Source organism: Echeneis naucrates, chromosome 6, assembly GCF_900963305.1.
Source record: "Echeneis naucrates chromosome 6, fEcheNa1.1, whole genome shotgun sequence".
In the NCBI taxonomy this organism is placed as follows: Eukaryota; Metazoa; Chordata; class Actinopteri; order Carangiformes; family Echeneidae; genus Echeneis; species Echeneis naucrates.
This window is the reverse complement of record NC_042516.1, coordinates 24815902-24833976: the sequence shown is the minus strand read 5'-3', so window position 1 is coordinate 24833976 and position 18075 is coordinate 24815902. Positions and strand designations below refer to the sequence as shown.

Genomic DNA, 18075 nt, shown 5'->3' with positions numbered 1-18075 from the left:
AAATAGATATGTATGATATGTCCACAATCAAATGCTACAGGCCATAATTTTTTATATTATCCTGGAAAATAAGACTACAGTTAACAATTTAAGGATTAATTACTGTGCGGCTATAGGCCTAGACTGCTGGGAGAGCCCCCCCATGTCCTTCAGTCTCTCTCTCTGTTTCTCCATCTCACTCTGCCCCCCCATTGCAGGAAACCAGAACTTACATTTAAATTCATATTTGTGGTTGCTGCTTTTATCCAAACAAGTTCAGACAGTATTATGACTAGTTTACTACATTATCAATATTCAGCAACACCACACTTCCACTGGAAAGCACATGGAATGTGTTCATTTGTACATAGATGGCTTAAAGCGAGGTATTGCATATCTATGTAAATAAATCTCAGTTAAGAGAAACACAGGAAGTGATCTCATTTCATACTTTTATTGTGAAATGTGAAGCTATAAAATGTTGCATAGATACAAATATTTAATGATCAAAAAACAGATATTAGGAAAAACAATGAAAAAATTAAGCCACAGTCTGAACAGGAAATGTGAATTAAACAGGAAGTAGAGCAACAACTTTTAAAAATGCTCCCCAAAAAATAATAAATAAAATAGCCAAACAAAACCAGAGCAGTGAATTTTCAATATTTGCTATCAAAGTTACCATGGTGACCAATCAAGATCACTAAGGAAATCTGGTTTACCAAATCTAACAGGGATAGTGGAACCTGTTTTGTTGTTGTTGTTGTTTTTTGGCTTCACTACATAAAAGAGTAAAATAATGTTCTGCACACAAGTGGGCTACTGATTACTGATCAGCTTTCATCCCCAGAATCTCTGTCTGCCAGCAGGTGGAGGCAGTACCTCCTCAGATAGCAGGGGTAGGCTGAAGATGGAGCCTGATGCCTCCACAGTGAAGATAAAGTAAATGTTGGCAACCATCATCACCAGATTCGGCAGGAAGGAAAGGCCAAAACCGAAGCCACGAATGCTGCTGCCAAAAGCTGCAGCCACCCAGTAAACCAGCCTGTACACGCACAAACACACCTTCAATAAAAACCTGATAAACTGATCATCTGTCTGGTAGCACAAAACAAATGCACCTTCACCTCAAACCAAACGTGAAACATCATAGATTTGATTCCCTAATTTAGTTGTCTCACCGTCCTAAAGCAAAGATGACTGTTAGCAGGGGGACCAGCTTCAGATGTTCCTGATTCAGATACATTGATATGATGACCAGCTGCAGGAAGTAGATTAGGAAAAGGGAGGTGGTGTCATGAACAAAGCGGTGGTGGACTGTGACCTTGTGATGCTCCGCCCCCATCTTCTCATCAAATAATGGCCGAGACACACCTAACCGGAAACGATTGACACCCAGGACCAGCCAGCCTGAGAGAAGGACAGGTGAGATAGACATGTGGGTTGCTAGATCTGCCTAATCCTGGTCTTGACCTGGTTTGACCTGAGCATGTTCTCCTGGTTGAGGTGGCCTTCTCACAGTCCCTGACCCCAATTCTGAACCAGTGCCAGGACCTGAGCTGTTTCTGAAAACTCAAGTTTAAGCCCAGACATGGTACATGTAGAGTTGTGCTCAAAGTCAAGACCACTGAAGAGGGTTAGGCCCCTGTGGACCAGTTGATTCACATCTGAACCAGTTTGTAATTCATGAACCTGACAGTCACAAAACACTCAGATGTATACGTCAGACAAAAACTGAACTGATGAGTCAGTAAAGTTTATTCTGTTTGATGATGTTCGACTTTTGGGAAACTGTTTTTAGCTTTGTTAGTGCTTGTGGTACTTACGGTAACTTGGTCAGGGGCCAATGTCTATTGTTGGAGTCACATGAGACCAAGTGTGGATGGGTTAGTCTCCTTGGAGGTGATATAGATGCCCCCTTCACTCAAGCAAACATGTGGACATTGTTGTTCTTAAAGAGCATGTCACTTGTCTTTTAGATGAAGGGAAACTGCTGAATCTACACTTGATGAGTTGAGGTTCTGTGTTGAGCCCTCAGGTTGGTTTGATGCTCAAGATCTGCTCTTCCCTCACTGCATTAGATTCAAACACCAGGTTTTTTTTCTGAGTGAGGACTTTTGTCTTTGGACTGAACCAGTTTCTGTCAAAGCAAATTTCTGGTTGAAGTAGAGTCCAGTTGATGAGAACCTACAGACATTTTCAGCTGAATTTTATCATCAATGGAAAATGACCAAAGAGCTGCAGAGCACCATTTTTTGAACGTGGCGCTAAGTGATCCGCCAGTGACCTCAGGATATGCTGAGGTCACCAACTGGACATTTCCTCCTAAACAGACAGACAATATTTAGATAAAGCGCAGAATGACGACAATTTTGAGTTTTCATGTCTCAGCTAAAACTAACACTTCATGAAGTGATGGAACTAAAGTCCTGAGTGAAAACTGATCCAGATGACTCTGAAGCCAGAGTGAAGACATCCTGAACACCAAACACGGACAAGAACCTGTCATGTCAGACACAGGGGAGGCAGCGGCACAAGGCAGGCGATTGTTGTACTCACCAAGGATAACAGGGATGGCAGCAAACACAGAGGAGCGCACAGTGTAGATGAGCCTGATGGGGGCACCATCTAACATGGGGGCATCAAAGGGGAGGAAAACATAACCCCCCCACACCAGGAAGGGGAAGAAGATTGCTGATGTCACCAGGGACACACTCATTTTCAAGATGTCCCTACTCGGACAACCACACCCACCTGAGAAAGTAAGAGAGAGGTTAAAGTCCACCCCCAAGAGAGAAATTGTATTTCCCCCACCCACCTAAGAGAAACATTGACTAAACACTGACGTATAAAAGCAGGTAGAAGGGAAGGAGAGGTATATTTACATCTGGCAGGAGGCACGTTTTCAGTCCACTCATACCGATAGCCATGTTGGTTGTAATCCTGAGGAGCTTGAGGACCCAGGAAAGGACTTTTCTCTGACTTCATTTCCCAAAATACCTTGCTTTGTCTGGGTGAAGAGGGGGAGGGAAACGCTGTCAATGCTGGACTGAACACCTGAGCTGCTTTCTCTGGCAGGTGGTTCTCTTCCAGCTGTGTCCTCATCTCCACCCCCTCATCCTCACTTGCCGCTCCCTTTTTCATCTCCTCCACCATCAGCTGTTTCTCACTCTCTGTCCAGTTGGCTGCCTCACTTGACCTCATTGTCATCCTGTCACCTTTACTCGTCTGTCCACCTGTCTGTCTTTCTCCCAACCACGGCAGAGTGCTGGACTCCATAGTGGCTGCCATCTTCATCACCTCCACCTCCTCCTCCTCCGTCAGGCTTCTTGTTATGATTCCACTGTCCTCCATGTGGTCACCTGATCAGGGTCTGCGATTTGTCAGAAGGGACAGAGGACAGATGTTGGTCAGTGGTGAATAAACACAGTATTTAGTGGTAGACTTTACATAAATATGAGAGATCTGCAGGAGGGACCCGATTCAGGAAGAGCACTGTAGCTTCCAGTGAGTGAACAGCCAGTATAGCATGTGACCTTTGAACTTAGGACCTCAGAACTTCTTGACATGATTTAATGATCGATACGAAAAGATCAAATTGACGTTGCTGATCAGTTTGTGCGATTTTATGTCCGCAATTAAACCTAGCTCCACCCTGCACCTCTGACGTCATTCGGACTTTAGCATGGCGGCTGTGACGTGTTCCAGAACAGAATCAAAGTAAACTCAAATCAAATGGTCTGTAGACAAGTAGCAGGCTTAGATGCCATCACCTCCGTGATTATGAATGACCTCATGAATGTCGGTAATCACGATGATAGAAAACCTGTCGATCGAACTGATCAACAGTAAGCTCCGCGCTAACATGCTAACACAGACACTAAAGGGGACAGACATCACACTGACCTTAAAGTTAACTAATCCAGAGTTTATAGATTCAGTATTAGAGTCTGATTGACTCGACGTTTTCCGCCTTTTCCTCTTCTGTTGTTATTGTTGTGAAACACTCCGGAAGTTCAGGTGTGCTCACGTCAGGTGAAGTTCTCTTAAAGGAAACGTCTGCCGGAAAGCCCTGAAGAGAGCACAGACATGACAAATATACACCGATCAGGCATAACACTGACAGGTGATGTCAATAACTCTGATTTTCTTTTCATCGTGATACCTGTTAGAGTGTGTGTCTATGTGTGTGCGTGCGTGTGTGTGGCAGGGCGTTTTGTCCTCAAAGTTGATGTTAGAAGCAGAAAAAAATGAACAAGCGTCAGGATTACAGAGAGTTGGAAAATGACCCAATTATGATGGTTAGAGGACTGGATCAGAATGTCTCCAGAACTGCAGCTCTGTGAGGGGTTCCTGGTCCGTAGAGGTCCAGATGCATCAGAAGAGGTCCAAGGAAGGAACAGCGGTGAACCCACATCAGGGTCACAGAAGGTCAAGGCTTACTGATGTATGTGGAGAACCAAGGCTGACCAGTGAGGTCTTATACAAGCTCCTGCTGCTCATATTACTAATGAAGTTCATGCTGGCTCTGATAGAAAGTTGTCTGAAAAAGGCAACATGGCAGAAGGAACAACAAATTTCAGGTGTTGACTTGGCCTCCAAAATCCTCAGATATCAGTCCAATCAGGCATTTGTAGGATGTGCTGGACAAACATGTCTGAACAATATAACTTCCAGGACTCTGTTAAGGACCTTCTATGACACTGTAGTTGCATCTCTCATCTTCTATGCTGCAGTCTGCTGAGGAGGGGGATGCACTGACAGAGACAGGCACAGGTTTGACAAACTGGTGAAAAGGTCTTGATCTGTGCTGGGATTTCGTCTGGAGTCTGTGGTGGAAGTGGAGATGGGGGCAGGGTGCCCTCTGTATGAGACTGCCATGTTCTCAGAAGTTCCTTCAGTCAGATTCATACATCCACACAGTAGGAAGGAGCCTTCATCCAGACAGCAGTTAGACTGTACAACAACATCTAAACTCTGGTGTGTACCTTCAAATCATTCTTTGTCACCACTGATGCACTTTATACACACACACACATTTAATTATTTACATATCATACGCATATTTCCACTGTAGAGTCATTCATCATGCATACTGCATATTTTTCTGCACATAGTATCTCTGTTCTTTCTGTTTTTCTCTGTTTTATATAGTGTTATTTCTTTGATTTGTAATTATATTTTAATTTTGTTTCTATTCTGTCTGTACAGGGCTGTGGTAACATGCAAATTTCATAAGAGGGATCAATAAAGTCTCACCTTATCTCACTTAAAGGATATGCAGCTAACATCTTGGTCCAGATACTGAAACACACCTTTAGGGGTCCAGTGGAGTCCAGACCTCGATGGGTCAGAGCTGTTTTGGCAGCAAAAGAAGGGCCAACACAATTTGAGACAACCCTATCAATCTGTTTCCAGGTCATGGGGGGTTCTGGAACCAATCCCAGCTCACCCTGGACAGGTCTCCAGTCCATCACAGAGACAGTAAGACCTACGGACAATTTAGAGTCACCAATGAACCCAAACATGATGTCTTTGGAGGCCCCAGGCTGGAAACCCAACCAGGACCTTCAGAGAGAACCACTGTGACACTGTGCTACACTACATGCCAATAATATAAATATATATAGTAGATGTTTTGTTTTGATGTGGGTTAAAGAGTTGATGACTTAAGTCGGTGAACAAACACCAGAAAAAACAGAAACGTTTGTGTATCACTAATGTAACTACTTCAAATGTTGCTGCAGCAAAGAGTTGTGTGACAGTGTTTATTTATTTCTCTTTAGCAAGGCAGGTCCAGTGTCTCCTTGGCTGAATGAGATAGGAGACAGAAAGTAGTTACACTTCTTTCCTCAGCTCTTTTCATCAGCTCCTTTCCTCAGGTGTAGTGGAGTTGCAGCTGCTTTCTCTGAAAGTGATGACATCACATCCTGTCTGTGTGTGGCAGTCAGTTGTCATAGTAACCTCGGTATCAGCTGGTACCAGGAGGCAGCTATGAACAGATCAGAAACACAGTGTTCACAGTGTTCACACTACACAACAATTATTATTGCCAGGACATATAGTCAGTCTGGTTTTACAATCTCAGTCGGATGGTGTTTGATTAAAAGTAAAATATAAAAAATATATAATGAAGTATCACAGTGCACAGCAGCACAGCAATAAAGTATTACCACACTACAGTCCTGCAGTATTACAGTATTACAGTACCACAGTCTGTGCTTGTTTTTCCGTTATGAAGCAGCAGACAGGTTGGTTTGATTATGGACCGATGTGACCCGGTGAGGAGGGCGGGGTTAGTGTTCAGTTCCACGTCACACAGTAGGTAGTATACCATGTGCCATCTCCCGGGGGGAGGGGCTATAATCATGTCTGTGTATGACGTGGTGCTCACGTGGCCCCTTGGATTCCCTGTGATTCGTTTTTTCCCACCATGTGACAGGTTGACACGTTGTCATAGAGACTGACTCCGCCCACATTGGTTCCCTGACCACCCTGGCATTAAAAACAAACGCTCCCTGACAGACGCTACATGGGCGGGATACGAAGCGCGAGCGGAGAGCGGATTGGCTGAGGGGGCGGCAGCGGGCTGAGCTATGATTGGTCAGAAGCAGAGAGCGCTCCTGTCAGTCAGAATAGGTCCCACCCTCTGTGATCCGACTGCGGACTGCTCCAGAACCGGAGACCGACTGTCCTCCGGATCATCAGTGATCAGAATCAAACAACTATCGATCAGCGAGGGCCGAGACTGACAGGTGTGCTGAGTTCGATCTGTCTGAGGGGATGTCCCGGCTGCTGGAGAGCAGGAGACAGGACAGGATGAAGGAAATCAACATGAAGGTACGTTCATCTGAAAAAAGAGATAGAAACACTCTGAGGGCGCGTGCACTCCGAATGTGGTGATCGATACTGTTTAATAATGATTATTGGTGAGTGATCGGAGCATCTGGACGTCATTGGGCCGGGACAGGGAGAATTGTGGGAGTCTGGCCACTTTCTGTGTCTTCTGTCTGCTCTTTGTCCTCTCACATCTGGAAAACGTCTGTTCCGTTACTGCAGATGTTGGTGTTTATCTATTATTATATTGATGTTCGATCAGGAATCGGACTTTGCTCAGTGATCGGCTGTGCGGAGGCCTGTGGGGGAACACGGTGAAGTTGAAGGAGCGCACAAACGGGAAATAGACTTTTTTCACTTCAGACTCAGATCGAGCGGTTTTCAGCACACAGTGTGTCCGTGTGTGTCCGTGTGTGCTGCCGTTTGTTTGTCGGTGTGTGTTCCTTGTGTACATGTGAAGACTGAGTTCAGTGTGTTTCCGTCTGTCCGTTAGCGGCAGCGTGGCCGCTTTGTCCTGCAGGAGGAAACGAGCGGGGGGAGGGGAAGCCGTGTGTGTGTTTGTGTGTGCGTGTGTGTGTTTAGTCATACGGGAAGTCGGGGATGACGATTCGTGTTTCACCTTTGACCTCTCAAGGTAAACATTAAACTGACAATAAAAAGATTTTTTTGTTTGTCAATGAAAATGCTGAAGTTAAAAGTACAAGATACATCAGAAATATACTGCAAGTAATACACGCCTAGGTATATACACTATAATTGTACTATATACACACTGTATACACAGAGTACTACATGTACACTGTAATATATACACATTGTATTAACCTATAATACTATATAGATTCTCTCTTGCTCCCTCTCTCTCTCTCTCTCTCTCTCTCTCTCTCTCCTTCTCTCTGTCTCTCTGTCTCTCTCTCCACCTCCCTGGGTCTTTCTCAGTCTCATGACCCCCCCCCCCCCCCCATACAGAGCTTTCTTTATCTCCCTACATCACTGAGCTCTTTCTTTATTGATCAGCTGATCACTGACTGTCACCAGATCATTACGTTTACACTGAGTATGCTTCATTCCAGCCATTGTCATCCATTCATGGCATCATTAAATCCTGTTTCCATGGTGACAGGTCAGTGTGAATCTTTTCTCCTAAAACCAGGAAGTGTTCTGAACCTGGACCTGAGTCTTAGACCTTCATTCTATCTGTTAATCCTCCCTCCTCCTCCTCAGTAATCATTTTCCTGATGAGTTTATGGTCTCAGTCTCTAGTTTACAGTCAATACACCATGATGTTGACTTTTTTAATGAAGCACCATTTAGAGGGAAACAGACTAGGAAGGAGGGAGGGGACATGGGCGGGGCTACTGTGTGACAGACAGATGGACCACCCAATCAGGAGAGAGTCCAGAGCAGGTCAGATCCACCCCTCACTCTTCCTCAGTGCCACTTTCTCCTCCAAATAGGGCTTCTACTGATTTAAAATAACCAAGATGGCTTAAAAATAAATTACAAATTCATGTTTTTGTTAAAAAGGGCTTGTTTTGCTAACCAGCATTTGTTTGTTTACACTGACAGCTGCAGCTCATACTGGGAGCTGAGAGTAGATTGTCAGAATGGCAACTGGCTCATCACATTAAACTGTTGCTGTACACTGACCATGTGTGTCTGTACAAATGAATGTCTGCTGGGACTTTCATTGTTTTTGTTGTGGTATTGAGTTTGTATTGTGGTTTTGATCCAGTGCTGTCCTTTGGTTTTTATTGCCACAGTCTTTGTTTTCTTTAGCAACAAATAAATTAGAAGAACTGTCCAGTTTCTGCTGTGTTTCTGTGAAATGAGGTTTAAATACTTAAGAATAAGTTATTTTATAATCTGGACGGTCAAACATACACACACGCACGCACACACATACACAAACACACACTTCCCTTTCCTGCCCCTCCCAGTCCAGAGCAGAAGTTGATGTGAAAAACACTTTAGAGAAAAGAGAAGTTAAAAGACAGCCTGACACGGGTACAGTTACACACAATGACTTTCAGGCGCAGTTACAGTTACACACAGTTACTTACACACAATTACAGTCCCCATTACACACTGTCACAGTTAGAGATAGTTACAGTTGTCCACGGTTATCTTCACTTCTGTCATTCACCTCCTCATCTCTTCCTCCAGGACACCTGAACACACCTGAGGTTGTATGATTCAGGTGAACCTTCACCCTGGTGTAATGGTTAGCACTGTGGCCAGTAGACAGAGTCTGGGGTTAAGGTGGCTCATCTCATGAAGGTGGATGATATGAATAGGAAGTAGCCATCACAATGACAATGGATAGACGTTCTGCTGTGATGTCACTTACGGCCAAAGATATAAATACGTACGATTCGTAGCAGCAGTCTAGAGTTTTTGTGTTTCGACAGTTTGAGGAAGTTCTAGTTTGGCCATTCTGACTGATATCTGTAACCAAGTGCTTGAATTTGAGGAAATTTGGTGCTCAGAAATGAGAGGGATCTTTCAGACAAATTCATATTTCCTTCTTTTGTTTTGTAACTGAACACCTCCTCCGTTCTCCTGCTGCGACAGCAGGAAACCTGCTCTGATGGAAACTCTCTGAGATTGAACAGTCCACTCATTTTGACATGGCCCGCAACATGGAGGACCCTCCGGGGGGTGGGCTACTTTGGGATTTGGCCGTAAACACAGACAGTCACATACAAATGATGTCACTGATGATCACATACAGGTGATGTCACTGAATACCACATCTCTGTGTTCAGAATAAGGAGAAGCAGCGGCTGAAGGAGCGAGAGAAGGAGGCCAGAGAGAGAGAGGCCAGGTCGAGTAACGGTCACCTGTTCACGTCACTGACGGTGTCATCGACCACGCTGTGTTCATCCTGCAACAGGAGCATCACAGCCAAAGAGGCGCTGAGCTGCCCGGGTAGGACTGCACGGTCACAGGGGTGTATACAACGAGTACACAAGATACAAATAACATCTATGCATCTACACAACATATGTAAATAACACATGGACAACACATATATACAATGTACACACACAACATATACACGACATGTAGGCACTATAAATACAACAATGAGACGTGTGTACAACATATACATAAAATATATGTACATTACATCTAAACGCTCAGACCACAATCACACACATATACATGAACACATTGTTGTTATTTATAAATATTTGTGTCTCAGGAGGCTTTGTTGGTCCAACAACAACAAACCAACAGACTGAGACACAGACAGCGCTTAATCTTCCTCACAATGAACAGATGTACATGTTCAGATTAACACACACGGACACACCCACACACACACACAGTGTCAGTCTATTGTTCTACCACAGTGAGCACTGGCTGACTGTGTGTGTGTGTTTCTGTATTTTTGTGCATGTGTGACCCCATTGACCTACATTTTGATTGGCTGCTGGTCTGGACCCTGAGAACTGGGTCAAGGGGACACATGTGGCACAGTGTGTATTTAATGTGTGTGTGTATCACAGTATGTCAATGGTGAAAGAGGAATAATGTGGGTCCTGGGAATTCTTCTGGAACACAGACTTGACAGTCAGAACCTGGTTCACATGTTTTGGGTCAGAATATTAATTATAGAACATTGGGGTGTGTAAACATTATGACGTCACAGTGTGACATCACTCCTAGTAGTGATGAACCAGTCTCACTGGTGATATAATCATTTCAGTGTCAGGTGAGTGAAGGCTGAACCCAATCTGAATGAACCAATCCGGATTCTTTGTTCAAGTCAGTCAGGAAACAGTCCCTTCTTGTCTGTCTCTGTCTATTTCTGCCTGTCTGTCTACCCTTCTGTATTCCTACCTGACTGTCTCTACCTGTCTGTCTCACAGCCTGCAATGTCACCATCCACAACCGCTGCCGGGACAGTCTAGCCAGCTGTGCAAAGATGAAACAGAGGGTAAGATCTGTCTGTCTGTGTGTCTCTACTGATGACCTGTCTATTCTTCCCTGCTACCTGTCCAACTGACTGTCTGTCTCTCCCTAATAGCAACAGAAGTTGGCAATGGTCAGAAACAGCTCAGCTCTGCAGAATGTCGCCCTGCGGAACAAAAGTGAGCCCACACTCTTTTAACCTTTCCGTCCCTTGTCATCCTGTCTGTCTCTCTTGCTCCAAGTCTGTCTGAAACGCACAGTTGAGTTGCATCATGGCATGTGAATGACCAATACTCTGTCTCACCCTCAGCTCCAATGATGAAAGAGCGTCCAAGCTCAGCCATCTATCCGTCTGACAGTTTCCGTCAGTCACTCCTTGGGTCCAGACGAGTCCGCTCTGGACTGTCGCTCGCCAAGAGCGTCTCCACAAATAACATCGCAGGGTGAGACTGAGCTCTGAGCCAAATGGGTGTTGTTCCCCATCAGTGAAAAGGTTTTTGTGAAGTCACAGTTCGGTAGAACATGGCTCTACTGTGTTCTGTCTGTCTCTCAGGGGGTCCAATGACTCTGTTGGTCTCAGGAGGATTCTGTCTCACCTGTCTATCTCTCACCTATCTCTTACTTAGAGGTTCTGAGGATTCTGCTGGTCTAAGGAGGATTCTGTCTCAGTCCACAGAGTCTCTGAACTTCAGGAGTAGAACTTTGTCCATGGAGTCTCTGACAGACGACGGTGGGTTCAGCAAAGGGATCAATGTCTGTGTTGTGTTTGTTGTGTTATTTTATGCGTGTGATGTATTGTGTTGTGTGTCTGCGTTTAAGTGAGTGGTGGTGGTTGAGTTCTCTCCAGGAGCAGCTTCAGATATTAAAGTTTGTTGTGTTGTGTTGTGTGTCTGTGTGTGTAGGGGAGTGGTGGTGGAGCCCCCTGCTGGAGCAGCTGCAGTTGGATGGCAGTTGTGTTCAGGCTGACAGTTGGAGTTTAGCTGTGGAGCCACAATTTCTGCAAACACTACACAAAGACCTGATCAGACAACAGGACGTAATCTACGGTCTGTACACAAAACACAGAGATGCACATCCAAGACAAACAACACAGATGTGTAAGACCACACTGACACATCACAATACAGAGGTTACTTTGTGTAAAACCCCCCAAGCCTCCATTCACCTGGTGTCACTTTAACTTCGATCAAATCTGAAACATATTGAGCCACCTTTCACTTGTATGAACAGACTGATTCCTAAAGTTTTGATGCAAAGATTCAGTGACACGTGGAGACACACAGGCAGCACGGTGTCACAGTGGTTATCTCTGAAGGTCCTGGTTCAGTTCCCAGCCTGGGGCCTCCAAAGACATCCTGTTTTGGTTCATTTGTGACTCTAAACTCTCCGTAGGTCTGAGTGGTTGTTAGTCTCTGTCTGTCTCTGTGATGGACTGGAGACTTGTCCAGGGTGAGCTGGGATTGGCTCCAGAGCCCCCTGTGACCCGGAAATAGACCAGAGGAAGAAGATGGATGGATGAATGGAGACACACGTGGAGATAACATCACAATGAACTCTGTCTGTTGCCATGGTGCTCTCTCTATCTGTTAACATGGCATTGAAGGATTCACATAGATGAACCAATGTCTCTCTCTCAGAACTGATCCAGACAGAGTTTCACCATGTCCGCACACTGCGAATCATGGAGGGAGTGTATCGGCGTGGGATGTTGGAGGACGTAATGCTTGAGGCGGGTGTGGTTCACACCATCTTCCCCTGCCTGGACCAGCTCCTGGAGCTCCACTCCAGCCTCCTGTCAGAGCTGCTGAACAGGAGGAAAGAGGGGCTGATAGAGGGCAGTTCCAACAACTTCACTGTCCGCAGGATCGGAGACCTACTGCTCAGACAGGTAGGGTCACTAATGATCTGTGACCTCACTAATGACCTGTGACCTCACTAATGACCTGTGAGCTGTGTGTACAGTTTTCAGGACAGTGTGCAGATGACATGAAGAAACTTTACTCTGAGTTCTGCAGTCGACATCCAAAAGCTGTAAAACTCTACAAAGATGTTATGACAAGAGACCGACGACTGCAGCAGTTCATCAGGGTGAGGACCAGGACCAGGGTTATTCAGATGTAGACATTGTGATGTAGTTACAATCAATCTGGATTAACTTCAGGTCTGGTTTAGACTGATTGTAACTGCGGTAAAACAGACCTGGTATATACCTGCCTGTGTTTGTCCTATAACAGCGTGTCTGTCGTGGTCCTCTGCTGCGTCGCCATGGCGTCCAAGAGTGCATCCTGCTGGTGACCCAACGAATCACAAAGTACCCCGTCCTTATCCAACGAATCCTTGACAACACCAAAGGTGACCTCTGACCTCTGATAATTTCTGACTTCTAATAACCTCTGACCTGTGGTGTGACCATATTTGTGACCTCCTGCAGGCAGTGAGGAGGAAGTGCAGACTTTGAGCCAGGCTCTGCGGCTCCTCAAGGACCTCATAAGCTCAGTGGACCAGGAGGTCCTGGAGCTGGACCGGACCAGGAGATTGCAGGAGATCCAGGCCCGTCTGGACCCCCGGGCCCAGGCTGAGGTCCAGGGAGGAGGAGTGTTCAGAGGAGGAGAGCTGCTCCGGAGGAAACTCCTCCACGAGGGGTCGTTCCTCTGTAAAGTCCAGGGCTCCAGGATGAAAGGTAGAGGAGGACAGTTACACTTCATCCCCTGTTCACCCGATCCAGCTGTTTATTCTTTTTGACACCTCACTTTACGAGTGGAGCTTACAGCTGTTTTCATGTCTCTGTGTCCAGATGTGCTGGTCTTGCTGATGTCAGATATTCTGGTTTTCCTTCAGGAGAAGGATCAGAAGTTCACCTTCGCTTCACTGGTGAGTCCATGTTCCATGGTCCTCTTCCTAAGTCTCAAATCAGACCAGGTGTTACTGAACCCCAGAGACCAGGTCTAGTTTAGAGCTAGTGTTTCGCTCTGTCTTAACTCACCCTGACTGACCCCTCATGTTCACAGTGCAAATTGTAACAGATGGCACCTGATGATGTCATGAAGTAACCAGGGATCATGGGAGTTGTCTTCATTACTTTGTGTCACCCATGTTTCTACCTGTTTTCTGTCCCCTCTCTGTCTTCTCAGGACAAATCTCCGGTGGTGTCTTTAACTAACCTGATTGTCAGAAATGTAGCCAATCAAGAGCGAGGGATGTACCTGCTCAGTGCCTCAACTCCTCCAGAGATGTACGAGCTTCATGCTACATCAAAAGATGACCGGAGGACCTGGATGAACCGGATCCAGCAGGCCGCTCTCAGGTCAGTCCTGTGGTACTGTAGTCCAGTAGTGCAGTAGTGCAGTAATACTGTAATACTGTAATACTGTTGTTCTCCTGTTTTCCTCAGTTCTCCACCCAGAGACGAGTTTCCTCTGATTGAGACAGAAGACAAAGCCTTACTACGGAGACTCAGAGGTACTGCCCCCACACCAGCTCTCTTCTTATAGTGGCCTTGAAGCAAAGTTTATGAAGTATCTCCTCGGTTTCCCCCCCTGTCTTCCCCAGCTGATATCCAGCAGAAGGACAGGGAGGTCCTGGAGCTCCTGCAGGAGCGTGTGACTCTGTTTTCTGACCTGGTAGAAGCAACAGGAAGAGGAGAAGAAGAAGAAGAGCAGGGGGTGGACCCAAACTCCTCCTCCTTCAGGACCTCCTCTAGTTCCTCCTCCTGCAGGAACCTGTTCCGGGCCAACACTCCTCACGCTCCTCGGGCCGAGCCACTCCTCACCGCTGCCATTGCTGAAGGTGAAGCCTTGTGAATCATTTAAGAGGTTGGAGTTTGATGGACTGCTGAACTCAACCTGTCTCTGTGTTTCAGTGGACAAACTAACAGAGCTGTTGTTAGAGGCCAACATCCAGAGGTCCACCGTAACCAATGGCAACCAGGAGATCAGCAGTGAGTCATCCCATCTAACCCATTCCCTTAGTAATGGGCACTTTCCCCTGGTTTTTACCTGTCTCTGTACCTGTCTCTCTTTCAGATGGAGACTCTGGATCTCTGAATGGTTCCTCCAAGGTAAGTTTAGTCAATATAAGTTTATTCTGAAAGGGCCTGACTTAGACAGGAAGTGAAAACAGGGAGGGAGTCACCAGTAAGGGACAATATTTTATATATATTTTGAGGTATTATTCTGATATCACAGCAGTAGTGTTATCTTGTATGTGTGTTTACCATATTAGATTCAAATAATTCTATTTCCTGTGAATTTTTACCGCAATCTGAGCTTCACTTGCAATGACAAAAAGGAAACTATCAAAATTTAAAGTTCAGCTGTCTTTGAAGATAATTTTAAGCTGAGTTTTAAATGTTAGTTTCTGTTTCTCAGGACAAAAATGGGAACCAGCTGCAAGAACGAACCTTCAACCAGGTAACAAACACTTGCTGTCCTAACCCTAACCCTGATCATAGATCAGCAGGGATAGTCCTTCATTTTCCTTCATCCTCACTCTGACATCAATCTGTCATCGTATAGAAGCCTACGTCTTCACATCTTTATGTTCAATGTTCCTCACACTGCACACTACAAGTACTGTGTTCCAGCTGTTATCTGATTGAGTTTTCATCCAATCAGAGAAGTTTTTAACAGCTGACATCTGCCATTTTCACAGCAAGTCCGTCAGCGGTTGGTAAATCTGAGTATCCAGCTTCATGCCCTACAGGTCAGTGCTGTCCTTTGATCATTACATGTTTGTTATCCATAGTGATAATGAGGATAATGTGACTACATTACTGTCACTGACTCCACCACCAGGCTGCTGTGATTTGTCAAGACTCAATTTTGGAGCTGTCAGTCGGTACAGGTCCCACCCTCACAACTATCCAAGGCTCGCGCCCTGCCCCTGGCCCTCGACTTAGTCGGTCAGTGTCGCGGGACACAGGGCTGGATGCCAACGGGGAGGCCGCGCTGCTGCGGCGGCAGGTGGAGCTCCTGCAGGAGGAAGTGACACGGCTGCGCCTGAGGCAAGAGGAGGCTGACAAAGAAAGAGTGGAGCCAGGGGGCAGGAGGAGAGTCAATGGAGGGATGAGTGATGTCATTAAGGAGCAACAGGTAGATTTGGGTGGAAAATTTATTAAATTCACTAGTTTTTCTTTTTGGCTTTGTTCTCGAAACTGAACTCCTTCCTTTCTACTGAGATATTACTCTAAGTAATGTTGAAAACATCTGTCCAGATGTTCTAGTCTGATACCCCTTGTACTTGTCCAGGTGAGCAGGAGGAGGGGCAGCAGGGAATTGGAGTCCAGCTCTCTTTCCCCACGGGCCAGTCAGGAGCCAGTGGACCAATTAGACGGCGTCCAGGAAGGAAATGAGGAGGAAGAAGAGGAAGTGATGAAGATCTCCCCTCGCTCTGACAGTCCCAGGGGTTGGTATCAGACTGAGTGGTTGATTATTATGAAGCATTAATTTCATCAATAACATGGTGACAGTGTCATGTTACACTGAAGTATGTCATAATTGATGGGTGAAATGTAAAATGGTCACCATGGTAACTTGTAACCTCTGACCTGTCAGACTTGCAGGACATCCCTGAGGAGACTGAGTGTGGAACTGACCCCAGTTAACATCATCACACCTCCACCTGATGAACCAAAGGGACTGCTGATGTAACTGTGATGTCACCAAGATGTCACTTAGCTGGAACTGATGTAATTTCCTGTTTTACAGAAGCTTTTGATCTCCACAATATTTCCTGAATGTCATTATAAACAGCATATAACCATGTGACCTGTTTACATCATCATGCCAGCTGGAGCCCTGGCAACAAGCACGTTCATGGGTGGGATTTATGAAGGCGAGGCAGGGTTTGGAGGGGGGTTGGGTCGTAGTAAGGCCTTCAATGCACAGTCTTGACCCTCTTCTCTGTCTCAGGGTGAAATCCTGCTGCTGCCTTCTGCTGCCTCCCCGAGTGTCTCCATGTTTGAGTCTTTGAATGTCATAGATGCTGAGACTTTGGGTTGCTAGGTCTGAAATATGGCAAGATTTAAAATGATCAAGCGATCAAGGTTACTTTTCAGAATTCTAATTGGTCACAATTATGTTTCAAAGATGACATCAGTTTTCTGACATTTGTCATGTTTGGCTTCCATTTTCATGACACTTGAACATAATGTATGAAGGAGAAATGGAACCTCATCCACTGCTGTCCCCTAACAATGTGGACCAATGACAGAGTAAGTTGTCTATGACGTCAGGACTGTAGTGTGGTTAGTGTGAAGCAGAACGATTAAAACTCAAATATGAAGCACACACTACATTACCCAGAATGCCTTCAGATACCAACTGCAGTGTGCAATTTAGTTACTGTATGCCAGACAGTCCAGTTGAACACAGACTCTGTACGGTGAATGGTGTTTATTTATATAGTAACTAAACCTAAAAATAGTTGAAATGTCAGATGTTGAGATGATGAGCAGAGAGAGAAGTTTCTTCCAATGAATTTGATGTTTTTAAAGGTTCACAGGGTGAGGTGGTACCACAGCTATTGGTTTGGGTCAAGGGGAGAAGGGGGTTTATAGTAATGAGTAGACAATAACAGTGCTGTAAAAAATTAATCTTGTTTATTGACTGAAGCTGAGATCACTGCTGAAGAGGGCTGTCTGTTAGCATGTTAGCATGACTGAAGAACCTGAACGTGTTCTGTCTTCTGATTGGCAGCTCATTATTTGCTGTTTTTATTGGTCATCATTGTTTCACTTCACCTCAGCCACTGAGTGCAAGGAGCCTAAATTGAGGACTAGGTCAGGACCAGAACCAGAACCAGGTCTGTCTGTGGGTTCCAGGTCAGACAGCAGTCTGGTGTTCAGACTGAGCTCATTAAGCTTCTCTTTCTGTATCTTATATGAACCAGTAGAAATGTCATTGTCTGTTGGATAACGGTTTGATAAGAGGAGATTTCTGCTTTTTATGCTTTGACTGTGTTCTCTATAAATCTAATCAGCTGGATGTTGAAAGCTGCTGTTTCTTTCTTATGAACATCACTTGTATTTACAATGGGAGAAATAAAAAATGTTGATGTGCTCAATACTTATTTTGCCTAACACACGGGTTTATATTCTATAACACAGATATATATCCTTTAACACCCAAGTATATAAAATTGTGATAATTATATTCACCCCTGCAGAAATATGAATGTATTAGTACTAATAATCAATGCAGCGAGTTTTAGCTGTTGGGTTGTTTTTATTTTTCTGTTCTTCTGGAATGGATTTGTAGATGACTTTACTCAAACGGGTTTTATTTTGTCGCAAACTGAACATTTACTGAATAACTCAAATGGCGTTTGCGTTGGGAGAGA

The 18075-nt window shown here is 45.2% G+C and overlaps 2 protein-coding genes across 3 annotated transcripts; one reads left to right on the top strand and one right to left on the bottom strand.

Annotated features, from left to right (window-relative positions):
- Window positions 1-417: 417 nt before the first annotated feature.
- On the bottom strand, window positions 418-3999 carry tmem79b (transmembrane protein 79b). Its single transcript, XM_029503811.1, has 5 exons — window positions 3886-3999; window positions 2865-3352; window positions 2539-2733; window positions 1161-1389; window positions 418-1024 (listed from the first exon to the last, which is right to left on the bottom strand). The coding sequence occupies exons 2-5, from the start codon at window positions 3331-3333 to the stop codon at window positions 820-822; spliced, it is 1098 nt and encodes a 365-aa protein (XP_029359671.1). The 5' UTR covers window positions 3334-3352; window positions 3886-3999; the 3' UTR covers window positions 418-819.
- Window positions 4000-6634: 2635 nt separating this feature from the next.
- arhgef2b (rho/rac guanine nucleotide exchange factor (GEF) 2b) lies at window positions 6635-17805 on the top strand. Of its 2 annotated transcripts, XM_029505282.1 has the most exons (22): window positions 6635-6819; window positions 9585-9747; window positions 10695-10762; window positions 10853-10916; window positions 11048-11180; window positions 11364-11467; window positions 11640-11783; window positions 12375-12625; window positions 12700-12825; window positions 12972-13089; window positions 13169-13417; window positions 13532-13608; window positions 13869-14041; window positions 14129-14196; window positions 14287-14523; window positions 14597-14674; window positions 14760-14794; window positions 15105-15146; window positions 15388-15438; window positions 15531-15827; window positions 15984-16140; window positions 16290-17805. In XM_029505282.1, the coding sequence occupies exons 1-22, from the start codon at window positions 6763-6765 to the stop codon at window positions 16337-16339; spliced, it is 2742 nt and encodes a 913-aa protein (XP_029361142.1). In that variant the 5' UTR covers window positions 6635-6762; the 3' UTR covers window positions 16340-17805. The 2 variants fall into 2 exon arrangements, with proteins under 2 accessions (XP_029361142.1, XP_029361143.1); XM_029505283.1 differs by lacking the exons at window positions 6635-6819; window positions 9585-9747; window positions 10695-10762; window positions 10853-10916 and having other exon boundaries at window positions 11113-11180; window positions 11407-11467.
- The last annotated feature ends 270 nt before the right edge of the window (window positions 17806-18075 follow it).

Bases quoted from the DNA above. Each gene is read 5' to 3' on its own strand.
- tmem79b (XM_029503811.1), bottom strand. From the start codon at position 3,333: ATGGAGGACAGTGGAATCATAACAAGAAGCCTGACGGAGGAGGAGGAG. The intron at 2,734-2,864 runs GTAAATATACCT...TTACTTTCTCAG, and splicing joins AAACGTGCCTCCTGCCAGAT to GTGGGTGTGGTTGTCCGAGT. The intron at 1,025-1,160 runs GTGAGACAACTA...GTGCGTGTACAG, and splicing joins GTCATCTTTGCTTTAGGACG to GCTGGTTTACTGGGTGGCTG.
- arhgef2b (XM_029505282.1), top strand. From the start codon at position 6,763: ATGTCCCGGCTGCTGGAGAGCAGGAGACAGGACAGGATGAAGGAAATC. The intron at 11,181-11,363 runs GTGAGACTGAGC...TCTCTTACTTAG, and splicing joins TCCACAAATAACATCGCAGG to AGGTTCTGAGGATTCTGCTG. The intron at 14,795-15,104 runs GTAAGTTTAGTC...TCTGTTTCTCAG, and splicing joins CTCTGAATGGTTCCTCCAAG to GACAAAAATGGGAACCAGCT.